The sequence below is a fragment of the Pan troglodytes genome, chromosome 23 (assembly GCF_028858775.2).
Source record: "Pan troglodytes isolate AG18354 chromosome 23, NHGRI_mPanTro3-v2.0_pri, whole genome shotgun sequence".
NCBI lineage: Eukaryota > Metazoa > Chordata > Mammalia > Primates > Hominidae > Pan > Pan troglodytes.
Window position 1 is genome coordinate 34548154 of NC_086016.1, and position 18773 is coordinate 34566926.

An 18773-nucleotide genomic window follows, 5' to 3' on the forward strand; every position below is an offset into this window, starting at 1 on the left:
CATCTAGGTTCGTGTAAATACACCCTATAATGTTTGCACAATAATGAAATCACTTAATAAGGCATTTCTCAGAACATATTCCTGTTGTTAAGCAATGCATGACAGTAATTTAAAATCTTGTAGTAATCACATTTTAAAAAGGGAAAAGAGAGGTGAAATTAATTTTCTTAATATATTTACTTAAGCCAATATATGTAAAACATTGTCATATGAATATGTAACCAATATAAAAATTACTAATGAGATATTTTCTTTTTTAAAAAAAATAAGTTTTCAAAATCTCGTATGTATCTTATACTCATGATACACGTCAATTCAAACATTGGATTTTATGAGAGATACTGACCTATATATGTTTAGCATCCCAAATCCAAAATTTTTAAGTGCTGACATGATGCTCAAAGGAAATGCCCCTTGGAGCATTTTGGATTTTTGGATTAGGGATGATAAGTAAGTATAAAGCAAGTATTCCAAAATTCAAAACAATTAAAAATCTGAAATACGTCTTGTTCCAAGCATTTTGGATAAGGGATACTCAACCTGTATTTAGATTTGATAAGATTTTCAGTTGAAAAAGTAAACTTACAAAATTGTTCCAAACATACTTAAAAGCTTTTCAGTAGTCAAACTGAGCATCAGTTTTTATAATTAAAATTAATGAAAATCAAATAAATAAAAATGCATTTCCTCAGTTGTACTAGCTGCATTTAGTGTTTAATAGCCACCTGTGGCTAGTGGCTACTGTTTAGACAGCACAGGCCTAAAACGATTGTATTGGTTTATCCACCCTGTCTAGCAATGCATGAAAATACCTGTTTCCAGCTTCATCCACGTCCCTACAAAGGACATGAACTCATCATTTTTTATGGCTGCATAGTATTCCATGGTGTATATGTGCCACGTTTTCTTAATCCAGTCTATCATAGTTGGACATTTGGGCTGGTTCCAAGTCTTTGCTATTGTGAGTAGTGCCACGATAAACATATGTGTGCATGTGTCTTTACAGCAATATGATTTATACTCCTTTGGGTATATACCCAGTAATGGGATGGCTGGGTCAAATGGTATTTCTAGTTCTAGATCCCTGGCAAGGACAAAAAACCAAACACCACATGTTCTCACTCATAGGTGGGAATTGAACATTGAGAACACTTGGACACAGGAAGGGGAATATCACACACCGGGGCCTGTTGTGGGGCAGGTTGGGGTAGGGGGGAGGGATAGCATTAGGAAATATACCTAATGTAAACGACGAGTTAATGGGTGCAGCACACCAACATGGCACATGTATACATATGTAACAAACCTGCACGTCGTGCACATGTACCCTAGAACTTAAAGTATAATAAATATATATATAAATAAATTTAAAAAAAAAGAAAATACCTGTTTCTCCCCATCTCCACCTAGACATGATATTGTATAATTCTTCCTGTACTTTCTGCTGTGGCATTATTACTGTAATTAAATAATTAGTTTTGTAAATATATATTTAATGTCCATCTCTCCCACTGGACTTTAAGGGCAGGTATGTTGTTCACTATAATATCCCCTATTGCTTTCTCTTTTTTTGAGACAGGGTCTCACTTTGTCCAGGCTGGAGTGCAGTGGCACAATCATGGATCACTGCAACCTTGACCTCCAGGGCTCCAGTGATCCTCCCACCTCAGCCTCCCATGTCACTGGGACTACAGGTGTGCGCCATCATGCCCAGCTAATTTTTTGTATTTTTGGTAGAGATGGGTTTTCGTCATGTTGCCCAGGCTGGTCTCAAACTCCTGAGCTCAAGTGATCCTCCCACCTCGGCCTCCCAAAGGGTTGGGATTACACGTGTGAGCCACTGAGCGCAGCCTAATATCCCCTGTTCCTAGGACAAGGCTTGATATGTAGCAGGTACTCAATAAATACTTGTTGAATGGCTAACTTTATACAGATCAGAGCATTAGCCAGAAACTTTCCCTAAGTCACCATCTCTCTTCCTCCTTGTCAAAACCTCTTGGTTTTGGGCTGGGCGTGGTGGCTCACGCCTGTAATCCCAGCACTTTGGGAGGCCAAAGGCGGCCGATCACTAGGTCAGGAGATCGAGACCATCCTGGCTAACACGGTGAAACCCCGTCTCTACTAAAAATACAAAAAAAAATTAGCCGGGCATGGTGGCGGGTGCCTGTAGTCCCAGCTACTTGGGAGGCTGAGGCAGGAGAATGGCATGAACCCGGAGGCAGAGCTTGCAGTGAGCCGAGATCGCGCCGCTGCACTCCAGCCTAGGCAACAGAGCAAGACTCCGTCTCAAAAAAAAAAAAAACACAAAAAACAAAAAACCTCTTGGTTTTATAGAATATTATCATTGACAGCAGGGGAATGATCACTCCAAAGGGTCGAAGTAGCAGGGAATTATCACTGGATGGGTAAAATCTTTAACAATTGGGGCAAATTGTGAATCACAGTCACAGAGAACCCCTTAGAAAAGCTTGACTCTCCCTTGACCTTTAAGACTGAGCTCCAGATGGACAAAGCTATCCTCTCCTTATACTGCCTTTGGGGCTTTTGCTGGAGACTATGGCAGAGATTGTCAGTTGCTGTCTGAACTTCCAATTCACTTTCTTCCCTGAACATTCCTGATTTTATTGGGAATGACAAAGTTGTTTGGTTGGAAAACTAGTTTTCCAGTCTCCCTTGCTAATAAATGTGACCATATAATTAAGTTCTGTCCATTGTTGGTTAGGCAGGATCTTATTAGGGTAGGGCTTCAGAAAAACTCATTAAAAAAGAAGACTGACTCAGCTTTTAAGAACCCCTTTACCCTCGTCTCTTCCTCCTTTTAGCTGCCTGAAACATGATGATTTGATGGCTGGAACCGCAGCGGCCATATTGAGCCATGAGGCAAACTTGAGAATAGAAACCAGAGCTAAGGACAGCAGAACAGAAAAAGATAAGAAGGCTGGATTCTGATGAAATCGTGGGGCTTCCATAGGATTCCTCCACTGTTTCCTTTGAGCTTCTTATAAGAGGCAAAATGCTCTTCTTTTTACTTACTTTGAAAAATTGTAGTTTACATAATCAACTTTTAGAAATTCAAGAGACTCAGAACCACTTAAATCTGGGAGTTTCTTTTCTTTTAGCATTTGCTCAATCATCTTCATTCCAGCTTGAACACCTGTGAAGGAAACAAGACAGTATCTGTTGATAATGACAAAGATAATAATAGCATAATAACATTAACCACACAAATACAATTTATTGAGTAAGACATGCCCTTAGATACTTAGAAAACGGCAACCCCACAAAGTGGGTATTATTGTCCCTGGTTTACAGATGAAAACTCTGGTTCTCAGAGAGGCTAAGGAATTTGTCCAAGACCACAGAGCTAACATGAGAAATTTTCATTATGTCGGGAGGACTAAAGAGTTTTATCACAGAACAGTGTGAGAAGAAAAGTATAACATTTTCTTCAGGCCAGGAGCAGTAGCTCATGCCTGTAATCCCAGCACTTTGGGATGTTGAGGCGGGAGGATCGCTTGAGCCCAGGAGTTTGAAACCAGTCTGGGAAACATTGAGACCCTGTCTCTACAAAAACAACAACAACAACAACAAAAAACATTAAAAAATTAGCTGGGCATAATGATGCGTGTCTATAGTACCAGTGACTCAGGATGCTGAGTTGGAAGGATTGCTTGGGTCCTGGAGGTCGAGGCTGCAGTAAGCCATGATTGCACCATTGTACTCTAACCTGGGCAGTAGAGTAAGACCCTGAGCCTCAGAGAAGTTCACTGTTGCCCAAATCATACAGCTAAGAACTAGGGGAGCCAGTGGTCAAATTCAGACACTTTGGCTCCAGAATCTGTGTGCTATGGACAGTTCCAGAAGGTTATTCCACACTCTTTTTTCCTTTCAGATTCTTTAAGCTCAAGAATTTTTGGCCTGTGGTTCTTGGGCTGTAGGAAACTCCTGAACTACATGAAATTCTAATAAAAAACTGTGGGTGAGTCATGTGTGCATATGTGTCTCATTTTTGAAGGGAGAGAATCTACATTTTGACCAGATTGTCAAAGGATCCTGATATGTTTAAAAACTTAATAACCACTGCTTTTGTTTCATCCTGGAATAACTCATCAGCTTCTTTACATGGAAGCATCACACGACACATTTCTCTGAGCTCATTGGGGAAAAGAGACCTCTCCCACATGAAAGAGCTTGAGAAAAGTAACCTCCATAGTTAATGAAGAACATTTACTTTCACCCTTTTCAAGGAGGAAATATTGCCTTTATCCCCTTATTTTGCAGTTTAAGTTCCTTTCCAGTTATCCTATCCTTGTTGGGGATGAAGAAGAGCAGGTTTTATCCTCTAAAACGCCAGAAAAAAATATTGCAATATGGTGATGCAAAGACAGATATAAAGGATGTGAAGATAGAGCCAGAGGCACTACCAGAGAGCTTAGGTTTGAATCCCAACTTTGCCACTGAATAGCTTGTGTGACTCTGCAAGTTACATAGCTTCTCTGTCTCTTACTTTCTTCATCTATGACAATAGTAACCTTGGAGGGGTCTGTTCACACATGTGAAAATGACAGTAGCTGATACTTGTTGGGCCATATTTGCTATGGCCAGACAGCATTCTAAGCGCTTTATGTATGTTAATTCATTTATTTTCCACAACAATCCTATGGGTATGTACTATAATTTTCATTTTCATCTCCATTTTTTTTTTTTTTTTTTTGAGACAGAGTCTCGCTCTATCACCAGGCTGGAGTGTAGTGGTGCGATCTCAGCTCACTGCAACCTCTGCCTCCTGGGTTCAAGTGATTCTCCTGCCTCAGCCTCCCAAGTAGCTGGGACTACAGGCGCATGCCACGATGCCCAGTTAATTTTTGTATTTTTAGTAGAGATGGGGTTTCACCATGTTGACCTGGACGGTCTCGATCTCTTGACCTCGTGATCCTCCTGCCTCGGCCTCCCAAAGTGTTGGGATTACAGGTATGAGCCACCACGCCTGGCCTTCCATTTTAAAAAATATCTTGCAGATATTACTTATAACAGACACATCAGATCTCTTACTAGAAAATGTGGAGGCATAAATCATTGATAAAATTTTAAAAATACCTAATTTGTATTGAGTGCCTGTCTATGCTAGGACTCCACATACGTTCTCTCCTCTCTTCTTGGATCCTCACAGCAACCCAGTGATGAGGTGTTATTATCCTTGTTTCACAAAGGAGGCAGCTGAGGCTCAGGGAGGTTCAGTAACTTGCCCGAGAGCCCACAGCTAGTGAGCAGCATTATCCAGAGCTTGGAGGAACAGGGAGTAGATGATAGAGTGCAGGTTTCAAGCTCCGGCAGCACAGACCTGAATTCATATTTGCCTGAGTCCCTTACTGCTGTGAGACTTGGGAAATGTCATATTCCTCCTCTATAAAATGACAACAGCTTATTTGTAGGGTTGTTGGTGGAATTAGATCAACACACAGCCCAGAAAGCACATTCAAAGAGGCTGGCCATGGTAGATGCTCAAGAAATGATTCTGAATTCAAAGCCTGCCCTTCTCCACTAGCCCATGCTATATTTCCTGTGGATGGGATTATAGCCCATGGATGATCCCGTTTGAGCCTCACCTCACACTAAGTGTAGGTAGGTAGGCACCATTTTTATCATCCCATTTTCCATATGAGAAAATCCACTAGCCCAAGGCCATGTATCAAGGAAAGCAACAGAACTGACATTTACAGCCATGTGGATAGACTTCAGATCTGTTCTTTTAATGACTCTGCTCCAGAAGGTGAAGAAAAGAACTGCACAACTTTAATACTGTTACAAGATATCTGTTTCTGATATGTATTTCTATGCACATCAGCACATCAGTATAGTAACAAGATACACACACATGCATATACACATACATATATTCCTGGTACGTATTTCTACACACACCATTGTCCACATAACATTTGTGCAAGATGGCTCAATTTTAGATCTCCTGCACTAGATGATGTACTAGCAGAAAAACAAGGAGTTGTCTCTAAATCCTTCTTTCTTCCCTCTCTCCCTCCCTCCCTCCTTCCCTCCCTCCCTCAATCCTTCTTTCTTTCTTCCTTCCCTCCCTCCCTCCCTCCCTTCCCTCATTTTTTTTTTTTTTCTGGTATAGTAGAAGAAGCATTTCTTAGTTAGGCTTAGTTAGGTATTTCTTGGTTAGACTAGCAGTGCTTAGGTTGACTGCTTTAGTTAAAGAGGACTGAGGAAGCTCCATCATCAACCTACCTTTAGCTAATCTCAAGTAAAATTTCACAGGAGAAAACAGGTCCATATACTTTGATTTTTGCAGTCCATTCCCTCTCCACAATCTGCTCCCACCTCATCTTAGCCCAAGGAAAATCACATCCCAACATTTGTCTCTCCCTAGTGTTTATAAATGTTCTCTAAAGGAGTGGCTTTTAACCTTTCAGTGTTTCAGACTCCTTCGCACATCCAATAAATATGAAGGAGCCTCTCCTCAGAAAAATGCACAGTCACCCATATTACATTTTAACCCAATTTTAGGGGATTCTAAGTCCCTTTTGAAACCAAGCCCTTTCTGAAGCCCCAAGGTGTTACTTTTACTTTCAAATTTCCTTTCCTGTATCCTACCAATGTGTCTTATTTGGAACCCTCAGATGTTCATTATGTGTATATGTGGGGAAGAGAGAGAGACAATGAGAATCTGTGCTGTGTTTGGACATGCCTCCCATCAAGTTGACTATTTTTTAGGCAACGCTTTCTTCGCAGCCATCTTAGCAGTTTCTGCATAAGGTACTGGATCACCCCACAGTACAGCGTGTCTCAGTCAGGAGACAGCCCATGTTATGAGCTGTTCAGTTTGGGTCACAGACCCCACCTAGTGGGCCTGAGGTCTGGCTTCTGAAAACATCCAACTCACCATAGTCAAGTGCCCTCTGAGTAATCCTTGCCTTGATTCCAGGGTAAATGGTCTGAGAGGATGAGACATAGAGATTCCACAGGAGGAAACATCCCCAGAGGACTGGGATTGTCTTTGTACACATCTGAAATTAACCAACAGTTAAGGTTCCTGTATTATTCTTGACTTTCTCTTTGGTCAATTAAATCCAACATTTCTAGATTTTCTCATTTTTACTGTTTACTTCCAGAACTCAATACATCCATCCAATCCATCCATTCATCCATCCATCCATCCAACCATCCATCTGTCCATCCATCCGTCCATCCATCCATCCATCCATCCATCCATGCGCTCTCCCACCCATCCATCCATTCATTCAGCAATCATTTATTGAACACACCAGCATGTGTTCTAGGTGCTGAGGGTGTAGTGTTGACCTACACATGGCCCCTGACCTATGTTTTTCACAGACTAGTAGTGAATATGCATCCTTCAGGGCCAGCTCCATGTCCCTCTCTGTGAAAACTTCCCTCACCAAGTCATTTTACCCTGGGCTCATCACACTCTACTCTGGGATCCCACCACACTTTACACAGTGCATATGCGTCCATTAGAACATCTGATACACGATGTTGTCTGTTTGCAGGCAGGACTTCTCCTCTTACCCTGGTTCAAGCCAGTACCATTTCACATAGATTTTTGTGATAGCCTCCTTACTGGTCTCTCTGCTTCGGCCATTGCTCCTTTCTGGCCATTCTCCACACCACAGCCAGAGTGAGCCTCTTAAAATGAAAGTTAGATCATGTTACTCCCCACCCCCATTAAAGCCCTTCAGTGGTTCCCCATCTTACTCAGTGTAAACGCCAAAGTCATTTTATCAGCTACAAGGTGTAGAGGGCCTTGTAGCTGATGGAATGACCCTATGCCTCCACTTCCTCATTGACCTCTGTCCTTAACACACACACCTGGCTCTCATGATCCCAGCATCACTGGCTAACTTGATCTTTCTTTAATGATCTAAGTAGCCTGTACACCAGGATCTTTGTATTTGCTGTTTCCTCTTCCTGGCATAGTCTTCCTCAAAGAACCCGGTCTTGCACTTCTTCAGATAACTCAAGTGTCATCTCAGCAAAGTCTTTCCTAGCCACTCAATGCAGAACATGGACACCTTCCCTGTGGCCCTGTTATTATGACTCCACTGTTGCTTTATTTTCTCCAAAGCACTTATTATCATCTAGTGTAGTATCCAGTTACTGATATGTGTACTGTCTATCTCCTCTGCTGGAATTTTTAGGCTTCATGGGGAAGGACTTCATCACTTCAGCACCTTGAATAGTGACTGGCACACAGCAGGCATTAGGGAACTACTGAATGGCAGACGGAATGAATGAATGAATGAATGAATGAAGTCTCTTTCACAAGCTGTGAATTGGGCCATGTGTACCTTATGGGTTCTCCAGCACCTGGGGAAGCCCTTAATCTTAGTATACGCCATCCGGTATTGTGACTGTCTTTTTACTTGTCTATCCCTTTGTCATGGGGATTGTGTCTTACTTCTATAACTCTGGAGTCCAGTACAATACCTGGCACATAGTAGGCACACAACAGATTTCTGATGAAATAAACATTCTCTGCAAAGAGTGGGACCACGTCTTATTCACTGTTATATCACCCATACTTGGCATACATGAATGATTAACGTATGCTTGTTGAATTAATAGACCAAACAAATTAATGGCATCCCATTTTCTTGATAGATGAAGCACAGGTCCCAAAAGCAGCAGTAATTTGGGTTTCTTTTAATGAAAATAAAGTGAGTAATATATTCACAGGCCTTCTTTCTAGTTTGGAAGTTACGATCTGGGTGAGCTATCACTGCTGCACTTACACATGCAAAAGACTCACAGGTGGCAGGTACCACTGTGCTAACACACAAACATGAAACAAATCAAGGAAGGCCCAGGAAGGTGACCTTGTGGATGTGGTCAGAGAGGAAGAAGTAAGCCAGGTGTGGTGGCTCATACCTATAATACCAGCACTTTGGGAGGCCAAGGCAGGAGGACTGCTTGAGCCCAGGAGTTTGAGACCAGCCTGTGGAACATGGCAGGACCCCATCTCTACAAAAAGTAAAAAATAAGGCTGGGCACGGTGGCTCATGCCTGTAATCCCAGCACTTTGGGAGGCCGAGGTGGGTGGATCACGAGGTCAGGAGATCGAGACCATCCTGGCTAACATGGTGAAATCCCATCTCTACTAAAAATACAAAAAATTAGCTGGGTGTGGTGGTGGGTGCTTGTAGTCCCAGCTACTTGGGACGCTGAGGCAGGAAAATGGCATGAATCCGGGAGGCGGAGCTTGCAGTGAGCCAAGATCATGCCACTGCACTCCAGCCTGGGCGACAGAGTGAGACTCCATTTCAAAAAATAAAAAATCAAAATAAAAAAAAAACTAAAAAATTAGCTGAGGATGGTGGTACACACCTGTAATCCCAGCAACTTGGGAGGCTGAGATGGGAGAATTGCTTGAGCCTGGGAGGTGGAGGCTGCAGTGAGCTGTGATCATGCCACTGCACTCCAGCTTGGGCAACGGAGCAAGATCCTGTCTCAAAATAAAATAAAATTAAATTAAAAAAAAAAAAAAAGACGAAACTGTGAGAGCCATGTGTTTAGATAGAGGGAGGGGTCAGGCCAGGTGGTCAGGTAAGGATTCAGAGATGAGTAGGATTCAGAAGCAGCCTGGGTGAAGGAAAAGAGGTCATTGTAAGAGGTGGAGCCCTTGGCCAAAGTAGGTGAGAGGTTTGATTAAGGGGGGTGAGTAGGCTTTAAGGCGAGGCCATGGAGGTGGGAATGGGGCAATGTATATAAAGGGACTTCTAGAGAATTTGCTTGAAAAGAACAGAGCAGTCTGATTAGGGATGGAAGTGTCCAGGCAAGGCCACTGCTAGCCTATCTTGGGCTTTTGTGTGAAATGGGAAAAGGCGCCCCTCTGGAGAGATGCCAGCCTCTTGGCACAAAGTGGAGCCAGTGGAAAGCATTTTAGGAAAACCCCACACCAGTGTATGCAGCTGGGTGGGAGGTGGAAGGGCTATCCTATGTATCCATTGGGCTGGAATTCTGTCTAGTGCACAAACTCCCCAACTTACACAGGGGGCCTGTGCTCAGATTAGTGAATGCTTATGTGGGTATTTTGCTGGAGGCCAAAGGTTTAGAAATAAGGTCTTCACCTGTCTGTGGGTAAGTTCATCTTCAGGTCTGAGAAGGCTGGCTGGGTCAACCTGCTTACATCTCTCACCTGATCTCCCAGGAGCCCCCTCTATACCCCATCATCCAGCCAAACTGAAATACTGGTCCCTAAACACACGCCACGTTTTCTGCCTAATGCTATTGCCTATGTTTTTCCCCTCTGCCTATGCCTGCAGAAACTGTGCATATCCCTAAGGCCCATTTAAAGCACCATCTTCTTTCTAAAGCCATTTATGACTTCCCTGAGTTAATTTCATTTCCTTTTAACCCTTGATCAAAATACATATTTATTCATGTGTGTATGTTTCTTTTCTGGCTTATGATTTGCCTTCCCTACCAGAATATAAGTGCCTGAAGGCAGAGACTGCAACTGGTTTGGAGGTCCTAGGTCTGGCTCAGTGCCTGGGATAGAGTGAGTGACTGTTAAGTGTTGGTAGAATGAATCAATGGTAGAATGAATAAATGAAGGAATATCCCTTACCTTACTCTATCATGTATTACACTTCTTTACAGAGATGGTTAACAAAGTATTTATGTACTAGTAAACTGCAGGCATCCATCGAAACAGATGTTGGCCACAGTCCTGGAGCAGGGGCCAGGAAGTTGAGTGCTAGATCATGGGGAGGACAGGGGATGTCTTACAGGAGGGGCCAGAGTAGTTGGGGGCACTGGGAATAGGAGGGGGACACTCAGAGTATTGGCTCCTTACCCTTAGCTATTAAGGCATTTTGGTATTTTACCACTGATATGGCCTTATGAATCCAGCGTGATATTTCAGCCCTAAAGAGCTGGTTTGGGTTCTACAGGACAAGTTACAGAAGGAAACTGGGCAGCAGTGTTGGGAGCAGAGCTAAGAAAGGATGACTTGAGGGTGGTCAGGGTGCAGACAGCACTAAGGGAAGCACAGGGAAATGGGAGGGTTGAGAGCTGAGGGGAAGGGATTTGGGTAGGAGAGGAGGATCTCTGGCCAAGCAATGAGTGATCTGAAGGTTGGAGGAAATGTGGTGAGTGGGATAAGGGGGTGTAAAGCCCTCCATGTCCTGGGAGGCAGAGTGACAGTAACAGCATCTTAACACTCTGAATGGATGCATGTACCTCCTGCAGGAGCTAGATCCAGCTGGTCTTCTGCTGTGCTGGGCCTTTCTTGATCCTTTAGTTGCCCTTGGAGGTTAGTCAAGGTGTCCTGGAAAGGGGGATAAGTAGAGATGAACTATGGGAGTGAGGAGAACACTTCTGGGACTCAGGTTAGTGGCTGCTGACCAACTGGTATAGGAGCATTTCCACATTTTAACATATGGCGAGGCCAAACTGAAAAGCAGTCTTGCTAATATCACTGCCGGCTAAAAATTGTAAATGGATGTGTTATGCCAAGACAGGCATTAGAGAGATTTTTGTTTTAAAAGAGCAAAAATAGGTCGGGCGTGGTGGCTCACGCCTATAATCCTGGCACCTTGGAAGGCCAAGGTGGGTGGATCATGAGGTCAAGAGATCAAGGCCATCCTGGCTAACATGGTGAAACTGTCTCTACTAAAAATACAAAAATTAACCAGGTGTGGTGGCGCACACCTGTAGTCCCAGCTATGCGGGAGGCTGAGGCAGGAGAATCACTTGAACTCGGGAGGCAGAGGTTGCAGTGAGCCGAGATTGTGCCACTGCACTCCAGTCTGGCGACAGAGCGAGACTCCATCTCAAAAAAAAAAAAAAAAAAAAAGAAAAAAGAAAAAAAAGAAAAAAAAAAGAAAAATATTTTCATAGCAATGGAATGCAATGGGAAAGAATGTTAAGACCAAAATGTCTGTACCTATTAGACTGTGTGCAAATTAAGGCAGACATGATATCTCTCCCTGGCACATGGCAAGACCCAAATTAATATGTGCTAACTGATCAACTGACTGACTTAAAAGATTCCAGTCAACTAAGAAAGGTTCTACAAATGGTTAGAAAAAAAGGAAAAACCAAACCATCATATATAATATAGAGCTCTCCATTTCCATAGTGAAAAAAACATAATAAACCAAAGAAGAAATATTACTTGTGAATGGAATAACAACTAAAACAATACATTTTTATTTCTTTACCCTTTACAAAACTCACAGTTCTTTGAAGTGGATGTTCTTATTATCTTACTCCCATTTTAGACACGTGGACATGTAGGCTTAGAGAATCTGATGACTCGTCCAAGATCCCACAGTAAGTAAGGCACCTGGGAACCCAACCTTGTTCTTCTGGTTCCTAATTCTAGTGTTGATGAATTTATTTTTATTGAATGACTCGATACATGCTAGGGTTTTCATTTCCATCTGGGAATTTTAAATAGGAGTTGCTTGACACCATTTTCCTTTTTGTTGTTGTTGTTTAAAAGTTACTCAATTTTTTTTATTATACTTTAAGTTCTAGGGTACATGTGCACAGAAAACCAAACACCATTTTCAAGGTGGAAAAATTCAATAAGCATCTAGAAACGTTCAAGCATCACAGTGCAAATCCCTTCTTATTTTCTTGGACACAACTGGAGTTTTAAATTCCCTGCCAGCAGTAAAACCTGTTTTCCCTTCTTGGTTAAAAAAAGTTTCTGAAGTGGTACACTTTGATGGAGATCCAGGAATCCAGAATTACAGGCAGGAAAACATATTTTTCCTCTAGAAATTTTATGAGTGAAAAAAATTACTGGGGTATGAAGGGGTGAATTGTACATAACTTTTCATTGAATTGTTCAGTTACGATGATAACTTATGGGCAGGGGAGGAAAGGAACCTTGTCAAGCAAGGTGATGACTACTAAAAGGTTAAGTAATTTGGCTGACAAGTGCAGGCAGGGCTAGTTGCCTGTTAAAAGGATCCAAGATCACTTAAAAACCCCACCAGCAAGTTATCTATTTTGTTGCTTCTGGGGAATTGCTTCTTTCCAAGATTCAAAATCTCAGTAGTCATTATTTTTCCATACAAATACACAGACAGAATAATACTCCTAAATTAAATGGTCCTTGTGTGAGTCATCCTGACAGCTAAGAAAATGCCAGTCCAATTTACAAAACACCTGAAACTCACAGATGGTCCTACTACTACTGCTCCTTGGCAAGAGCTTTGACTGACTCTGGAAAAACTGATTAAGGGAGTAATGAATGAGTAAAATGTAGCCTTCAAAGCAGAGGCGCAGGTTGAAAAAATAAGTTCAACAGGTTTAAAGAAGTCTAAACTAGAAGGGTATTCCGACATATTGGTTAAGACAAAATGACTGTACATAAGAAGTCTAAATCGACAGGTATGGAACGTGGGCAGAATATTTCAAGGGATCCACTCCTCACATCTAGTTTTATAGCAACATCTCTAATGACAAGGACCTTGAGAATTCATAGCATGTCTTTTCCCCAAAACTCTATGCCTAACACCAACAAGTTCAACAGTCCAGGCAAGTGGGTGGCTAGTTTTGCTCTGGCAGGATCTAGGTCACTGATGTGCTTTAAGACCTGCCTTGAAAGCACAGAGATTATAACAACTCCTTAGTCCTAACCATGCTGATTTTGAGAGACAAGATAGAATTTTCTGCCACTGTGCTGGGTTCCCGTCTGAAATGGAGGCAAAAATAAGTCCAGATCACTGAGCAACCCTCTTAACATTGTTCCATGATGCAAAACTAAGTACGTGGTTTAAACCAACTCTTTTCTCTTTCTTATGGCTGTTTAGCTGTCACTAAAGCTTTTGCCTAAGAAGCCTCCAGGTGCGCATATGTGACATCACACAAACAAACAAACAAAGATACAGAAAAATCTAGGCAGACAATAATAATAACCCAGGATATATGACAGCTGCCTGTTCGAAGTGTCCTACCAAATCTGGGACATCTCCAGTTTGGAGATCATGGCTGGCAGAGACCCGAAGTTTGTTCATGAGTCTTACCTCAAGCAGAGGAAGTGTCCAAAGCTGGAGAACACCTTCGATTCTCTCTGCCTTTGAAGCTGATGTGTTCTCCACCTTGTGCCTTAAACTCAGCTGCTGAAAAGCCAAGATAATTAAGTCTGACTCATCTCAGTGGTGAATTTTTTTAATGCCTCTTTCAAAATGTGATACATAATTGCTTCACTACAATTACCCAATGGCATGAATGAACACTACAGTATCTACCTAGATAAACAGACAGTGCCACCTATGCAATAATTATCTTCCTGCAAAACACACACACACACACACACACACACCACTTGTGAAACTGTGATGGCTACTTTACCAAAATGATTGAAAACGGTGTTAAACTGCATTGGAAGAGGAAGAATTTTCCTGTCTGGAATCATAAGCTGGTTCCTTCTGGTCAGGGTGCCTGCGGTGGATGGCTCTACTACTGCCCAGAATACCTTTGGGACTTGTGGTGGATCATCAGATTCAGTCTGAAAGCATGAGGCTTGACAATCGGGCTGACCTAGTTACCTTATCACTCAGGGTAGGACCTCAGTTGGCATCTCTCAGTGTCCGTCCGCTCCTTTTCAGAATGTTAATGACTTACTGTTCCAGCATTCCTTAAACCTAAGTTGGGTGGGTGGGTTCATCAACTATTATGCAACTTAACATTTTCAGATTCCAAACTCCAGCCCTACTCTCATCTCCGATAAATGCATTTTAGTTAATGTGTTTTATCTATTTTTATTTTTATTTATTTATTTTTTGAGATGGAGTCTCACTCTGTCACCCAGGCTGGAGTGCAGTGGAGCGATCTTGGCTCACTGCAACCTCCGCCCCCTGGGTTCAAACAATTCTCCTGCCTCAGCCTCCCTAGTAGCTGGGATTACAGGAGTGCGCTACCACGCCCAGCTAATTTTTTGTATTTTTAGTACAGACGGGGTTTTGCCGCATTGGCCAGGCTGGTCTCAAACTCCTGACCTCAAGTGATTGATCCAGCCATGTTGGCTTCATAAGTGCTGGGATTACAGATGTGAGCCATCATACCCGGCCATTAATGTATTTTAGATGGCCAGGGATTTGATTGTATGAAGTTTTTGTTTTTTGTTTTTTGTTTTGAGACAGTCTCACTGTCACCCAGGCTGGAGTGCAGTGGCATGATCTTGGCTCACTACAACCTCTGCCTCCAGGGTTTAAGCAATTCTTGTGCCTTAGCCCTCTGAGTAGCTGGAATTACAGGTGTGCACCACCAAACTTGGCTAATTTTTGTATTTTTAGTAGTGATGGGGTTTCACCATGTTGGCCAGGCTGGTCTTGAACTCCTGACCTCAAGTGATCCACCTGCCTTGGCCTCCCAAAGTCCTGGGATTACAGGCATGATCCACCGCACCCAACCTGATTGCATGAAGTTCTTATGGCTTGTCTACACTTTTCTGGGTAAGACCCGGTGACCAACTGTCCTGGTTTCCCAAGAATGCAGGATTTTCAGTACTAAAACCAGAACAGTCCTGGGAAAATCAGGATGATAAGTCAGTCTGAAAGGAACCACAGACGCTTTCACTTGGCATTGTCCATACTTCTCACAGCTTTTCAGGGGAGTTATACCTTGGGTTATACTTACTGATTTGAACTGAGTTTCCTTAGGGTAAAGTGGGGATAGAAATAGTAACTTCCTTGATAGGTTCTGGTGAAGAAAAACATAATAACACATAAGAATGTGCTATTAAAACTGTAAACTGCTGTGAAATTCTACTCATTAGCATGTGGCCGTATCAATAATGATACGGTGCAGAGACGCTCTTCATGGGATCATTTATTGTCGGTCATCATAGATGAATCCATTCATTCAATCAACGGATTTACTGAGCACCTACAATGTGCAAAGTCCTCTTCAGCAAAAAAGATGAAATTTTTGTCCACAAGGAGTTTATGTTCTAGTCGATGGAGACAAAATAAATAAGCAAACAATAAAATAAACAAAAATGTATAAATTGTGACATGTACTATGACGGAACTAAGGGAATGTTGTTGGTAAGGTGGTCTTGTTATTGGTAGAGCAATGCAACTGGGGGAGGTGGGCTTATTTTATCAGGATACCCAGGTGGGCGTCTCTGAGGAGGTGATATTTGGGCTGAGATGTGACCGTTGGAAGCCAGGCAGGCAAAGTGCTGAAAGGAAAAGGTGGAGGGAACTGCAAAGGTGAGCCAGTTTGTCTGAAATGGAGTTGGGGCAGAAGTTATGGTATTTGAGATGTAAATGGTGATGTCAGGTGGGTAGAGTTCAGGGAAGAGGTCAACTGGAAATATGAATGTCTAAGTCATCATCCAAAAGGTGGAGTTAAAGCCACAGAAATGAATGAGATCATCGCAGGCAGCTTCCCACGTGCATGTGCTACTGAAAGTGTGGAAGATGAGTTCAGGCGCTATGCAGAGAAACTCTTGAAATTGTACTGTGCATTAGAGAAAATACAGAGCTAGACATGGAAGACGAAGGACAACATGGAAGACGAAGGACAACATCAAAAGCACTATATGGAAAAAAAAAAATCACAAAATACCTCTACATCTTTCTACCTTTTCCTCACTATTTTCCCCGGGTGGCAACATCAATTTCCTCCCCCGCCGCCTCTCTCCCTGCCCTTCTCCAGGGTCCGAGGTCTCCTCTTTCGTTTCTCTCCTCTCCAGAGCAGCTTCTTGGCTCCATCTTCTTCCCCTGCTCCCACCTTCACTGTCTGGCCCCTGCCCGGCCCATCCCCTGCTCATTCTCAATTCCTTTTCTCTGTTAGAAAGAAACCAACAATCGGCCGGGCGCGGTGGCTCACGCCTGTAATCCCAGCACTTTGGGAGGCCAAGGCGGGCAGATCACGAGGTCAAGAGATCAAGACCATCCTGGCTAACACGGTGAAACCCCATCTGTACTAAAAAAAAAAAATTATCCGGGCTTGGTGGTGGGCGCCTGTAGTCCCAGCTACTCAGGAGGCTGAGGCAGGAGAATGGCGTGAACCTGGGAGGCGGAGCTTGCAGTGAGCCAAGATCTCGCCACTGCACTTCAGCCTGGGCAACAGAGCGAGCCTCCCTCTCAAAAAAAAAAAAAAAAAAAAAAAACACAAAACCAACAACCATAAAATAACAGTATCTTTCCATCTTTCCTGATGGAAATACTTTTTCTTCCTGTTACAAAAGACCTGAAAGTCTAACCACATCTTTGGTGAAAACCCCAGAATCATTGCTGTGTATTCCAGGAGTCTGCCACAAGGTAGAAGAAGGAGGATGGCTGGGATGAGAATGATGAGGAGAGACAGTGCAAGGTGTAGAGATTCGCCTTGCAGTCCTGAGGGCTCTCGCCTCCCCTGGACCTGGACCTGCGCTACCCATTCCAACGCTGGGTCCTTGAACAATTTACTTCACTTCCAGGTCTCAGAGCCATCACCTCTAAAAGTGGAGCTCACATTTACTTTGAAGAGTCATTTTGAGAATGAAATTAGACGAGGCATCACCTACGTTTTTCATACAGTATCAATAAATTAGATGCATTTCATCTATTTTTATTTAAAGTTAATAATTACAAAGATATCTTAAACAAGGTTTGTTTTTAAGAAGTATACAAAGTTCAGTTTTCATGGTATTTACTTTTTACAGTTACCCTCTATTTGGAAATTTAAAAAGTTTCCCCTTTATATAACTTTTCCCTTTTAAATAAGATTATATACATTTTAAGAAGTGGGTTGATTTATGGGAAAAAAAAGTAAATAACAGTACAGCTCACATGGGACATAGAATACTTTTTTTTTTTTTTTTTGAGACGGAGTCTCACTCTGTTGCCCAGGCTGGAGGGCAGTGGCACCATCTCGGCTCACTGCAACCTCCCGCTCCTGGGTTAAGCAATTCTCCTGCCTCAGCCTCCTGAGTAGCTGAGATTACAGGCGCCACCACCACGCCTGGCTAATTTTTGAATTTTTGGTACAGATGGGGTTTTGCCATGTTTGCCAGGCTGTTCTCGAATTCCTGACCTTGTGATCCACCCGACTCGGCCTCCCAAAGGGCTGGTATTACAGGCATGAGCCACCGTACCCAGCCTTAGGACATAGAATAATTTCTGAAAAAGGGGCTCAAATAATTAGAGTCTAGGAAACAAAGATCTAAGAAGAGAGTGTAGCTAGTCTGTTGTCTTTTATTTGGAAGAGGCCTTAGAAATCAGCTAATTAGCCTTCCTAATTAGCTGTTTAGGGCACATTTGCCAAATTCATCTTCAGAAACATCAACAACAAAAGCCAGCAGCACCCTATCCAGTTTCACTGTTTATTTTAGCTTTCCATATTTAACAGAAGATTTGCTGGGAATGCCTGCTTCTTCAGCCTACTCACGACGGCAATCTAAAATGCAAGATTGATTATTACACTGTCAAATAGCTGACAGTGTGTTTGTCTTTGCAGATCAGGGAACACTCTTAATTAAGACTCCAAAAGAAAAATCATAAATAACTGGCTAGAAATACTTGTTCATTAAAACGAGATGTCAAGAGATAGTGTTAGGGAACTGAGCATCCCTGTTCTTGGTTTCTAGAATGTCTGGGCTATAACCATACAGAAAGAGCTAACTAGGCGGGGCGCAGTGGCTCACACCTGTAATTCTAGCACTTTGGGAGGCTGAGGAGGGCGGCTCACGAGGTCAGGAGATGGAGACCATCCTGGCAAACACGGTGAAACCCTGTCTCTACTAAAAAAAAAAAAAAATACAAAAAATTAGCCGGGCATGG

The 18773-nt window shown here is 42.7% G+C and overlaps 1 protein-coding gene across 14 annotated transcripts in view; it reads right to left on the bottom strand.

The window, feature by feature from the left end:
- BPIFC (BPI fold containing family C) overlaps positions 1 to 18773 on the bottom strand; it is a 60592-nt gene that overhangs the window by 36271 nt on the left and 5548 nt on the right. For 2 of the 14 annotated variants that reach the window (XM_063808222.1, XM_063808225.1), the window contains exons 2-6: positions 14025 to 14120; positions 11224 to 11311; positions 6905 to 7028; positions 3034 to 3154; positions 1387 to 1458 (exon numbers count right to left, since the gene is read on the bottom strand). In XM_063808222.1, the coding sequence (XP_063664292.1) occupies positions 1387 to 1400 (14 nt within the window). In that variant the 5' untranslated portion in view covers positions 1401 to 1458; positions 3034 to 3154; positions 6905 to 7028; positions 11224 to 11311; positions 14025 to 14120. Of the gene's footprint in view, positions 1 to 1386; positions 1459 to 3033; positions 3155 to 6904; positions 7029 to 7551; positions 7684 to 9366; positions 9485 to 11223; positions 11312 to 14024; positions 14121 to 15639; positions 16864 to 18773 lie in introns of those variants that run through there. The other 12 variants (XM_009438245.4, XM_024352709.2, XM_024352707.2 and 9 more) reach the window with 10 other exon arrangements.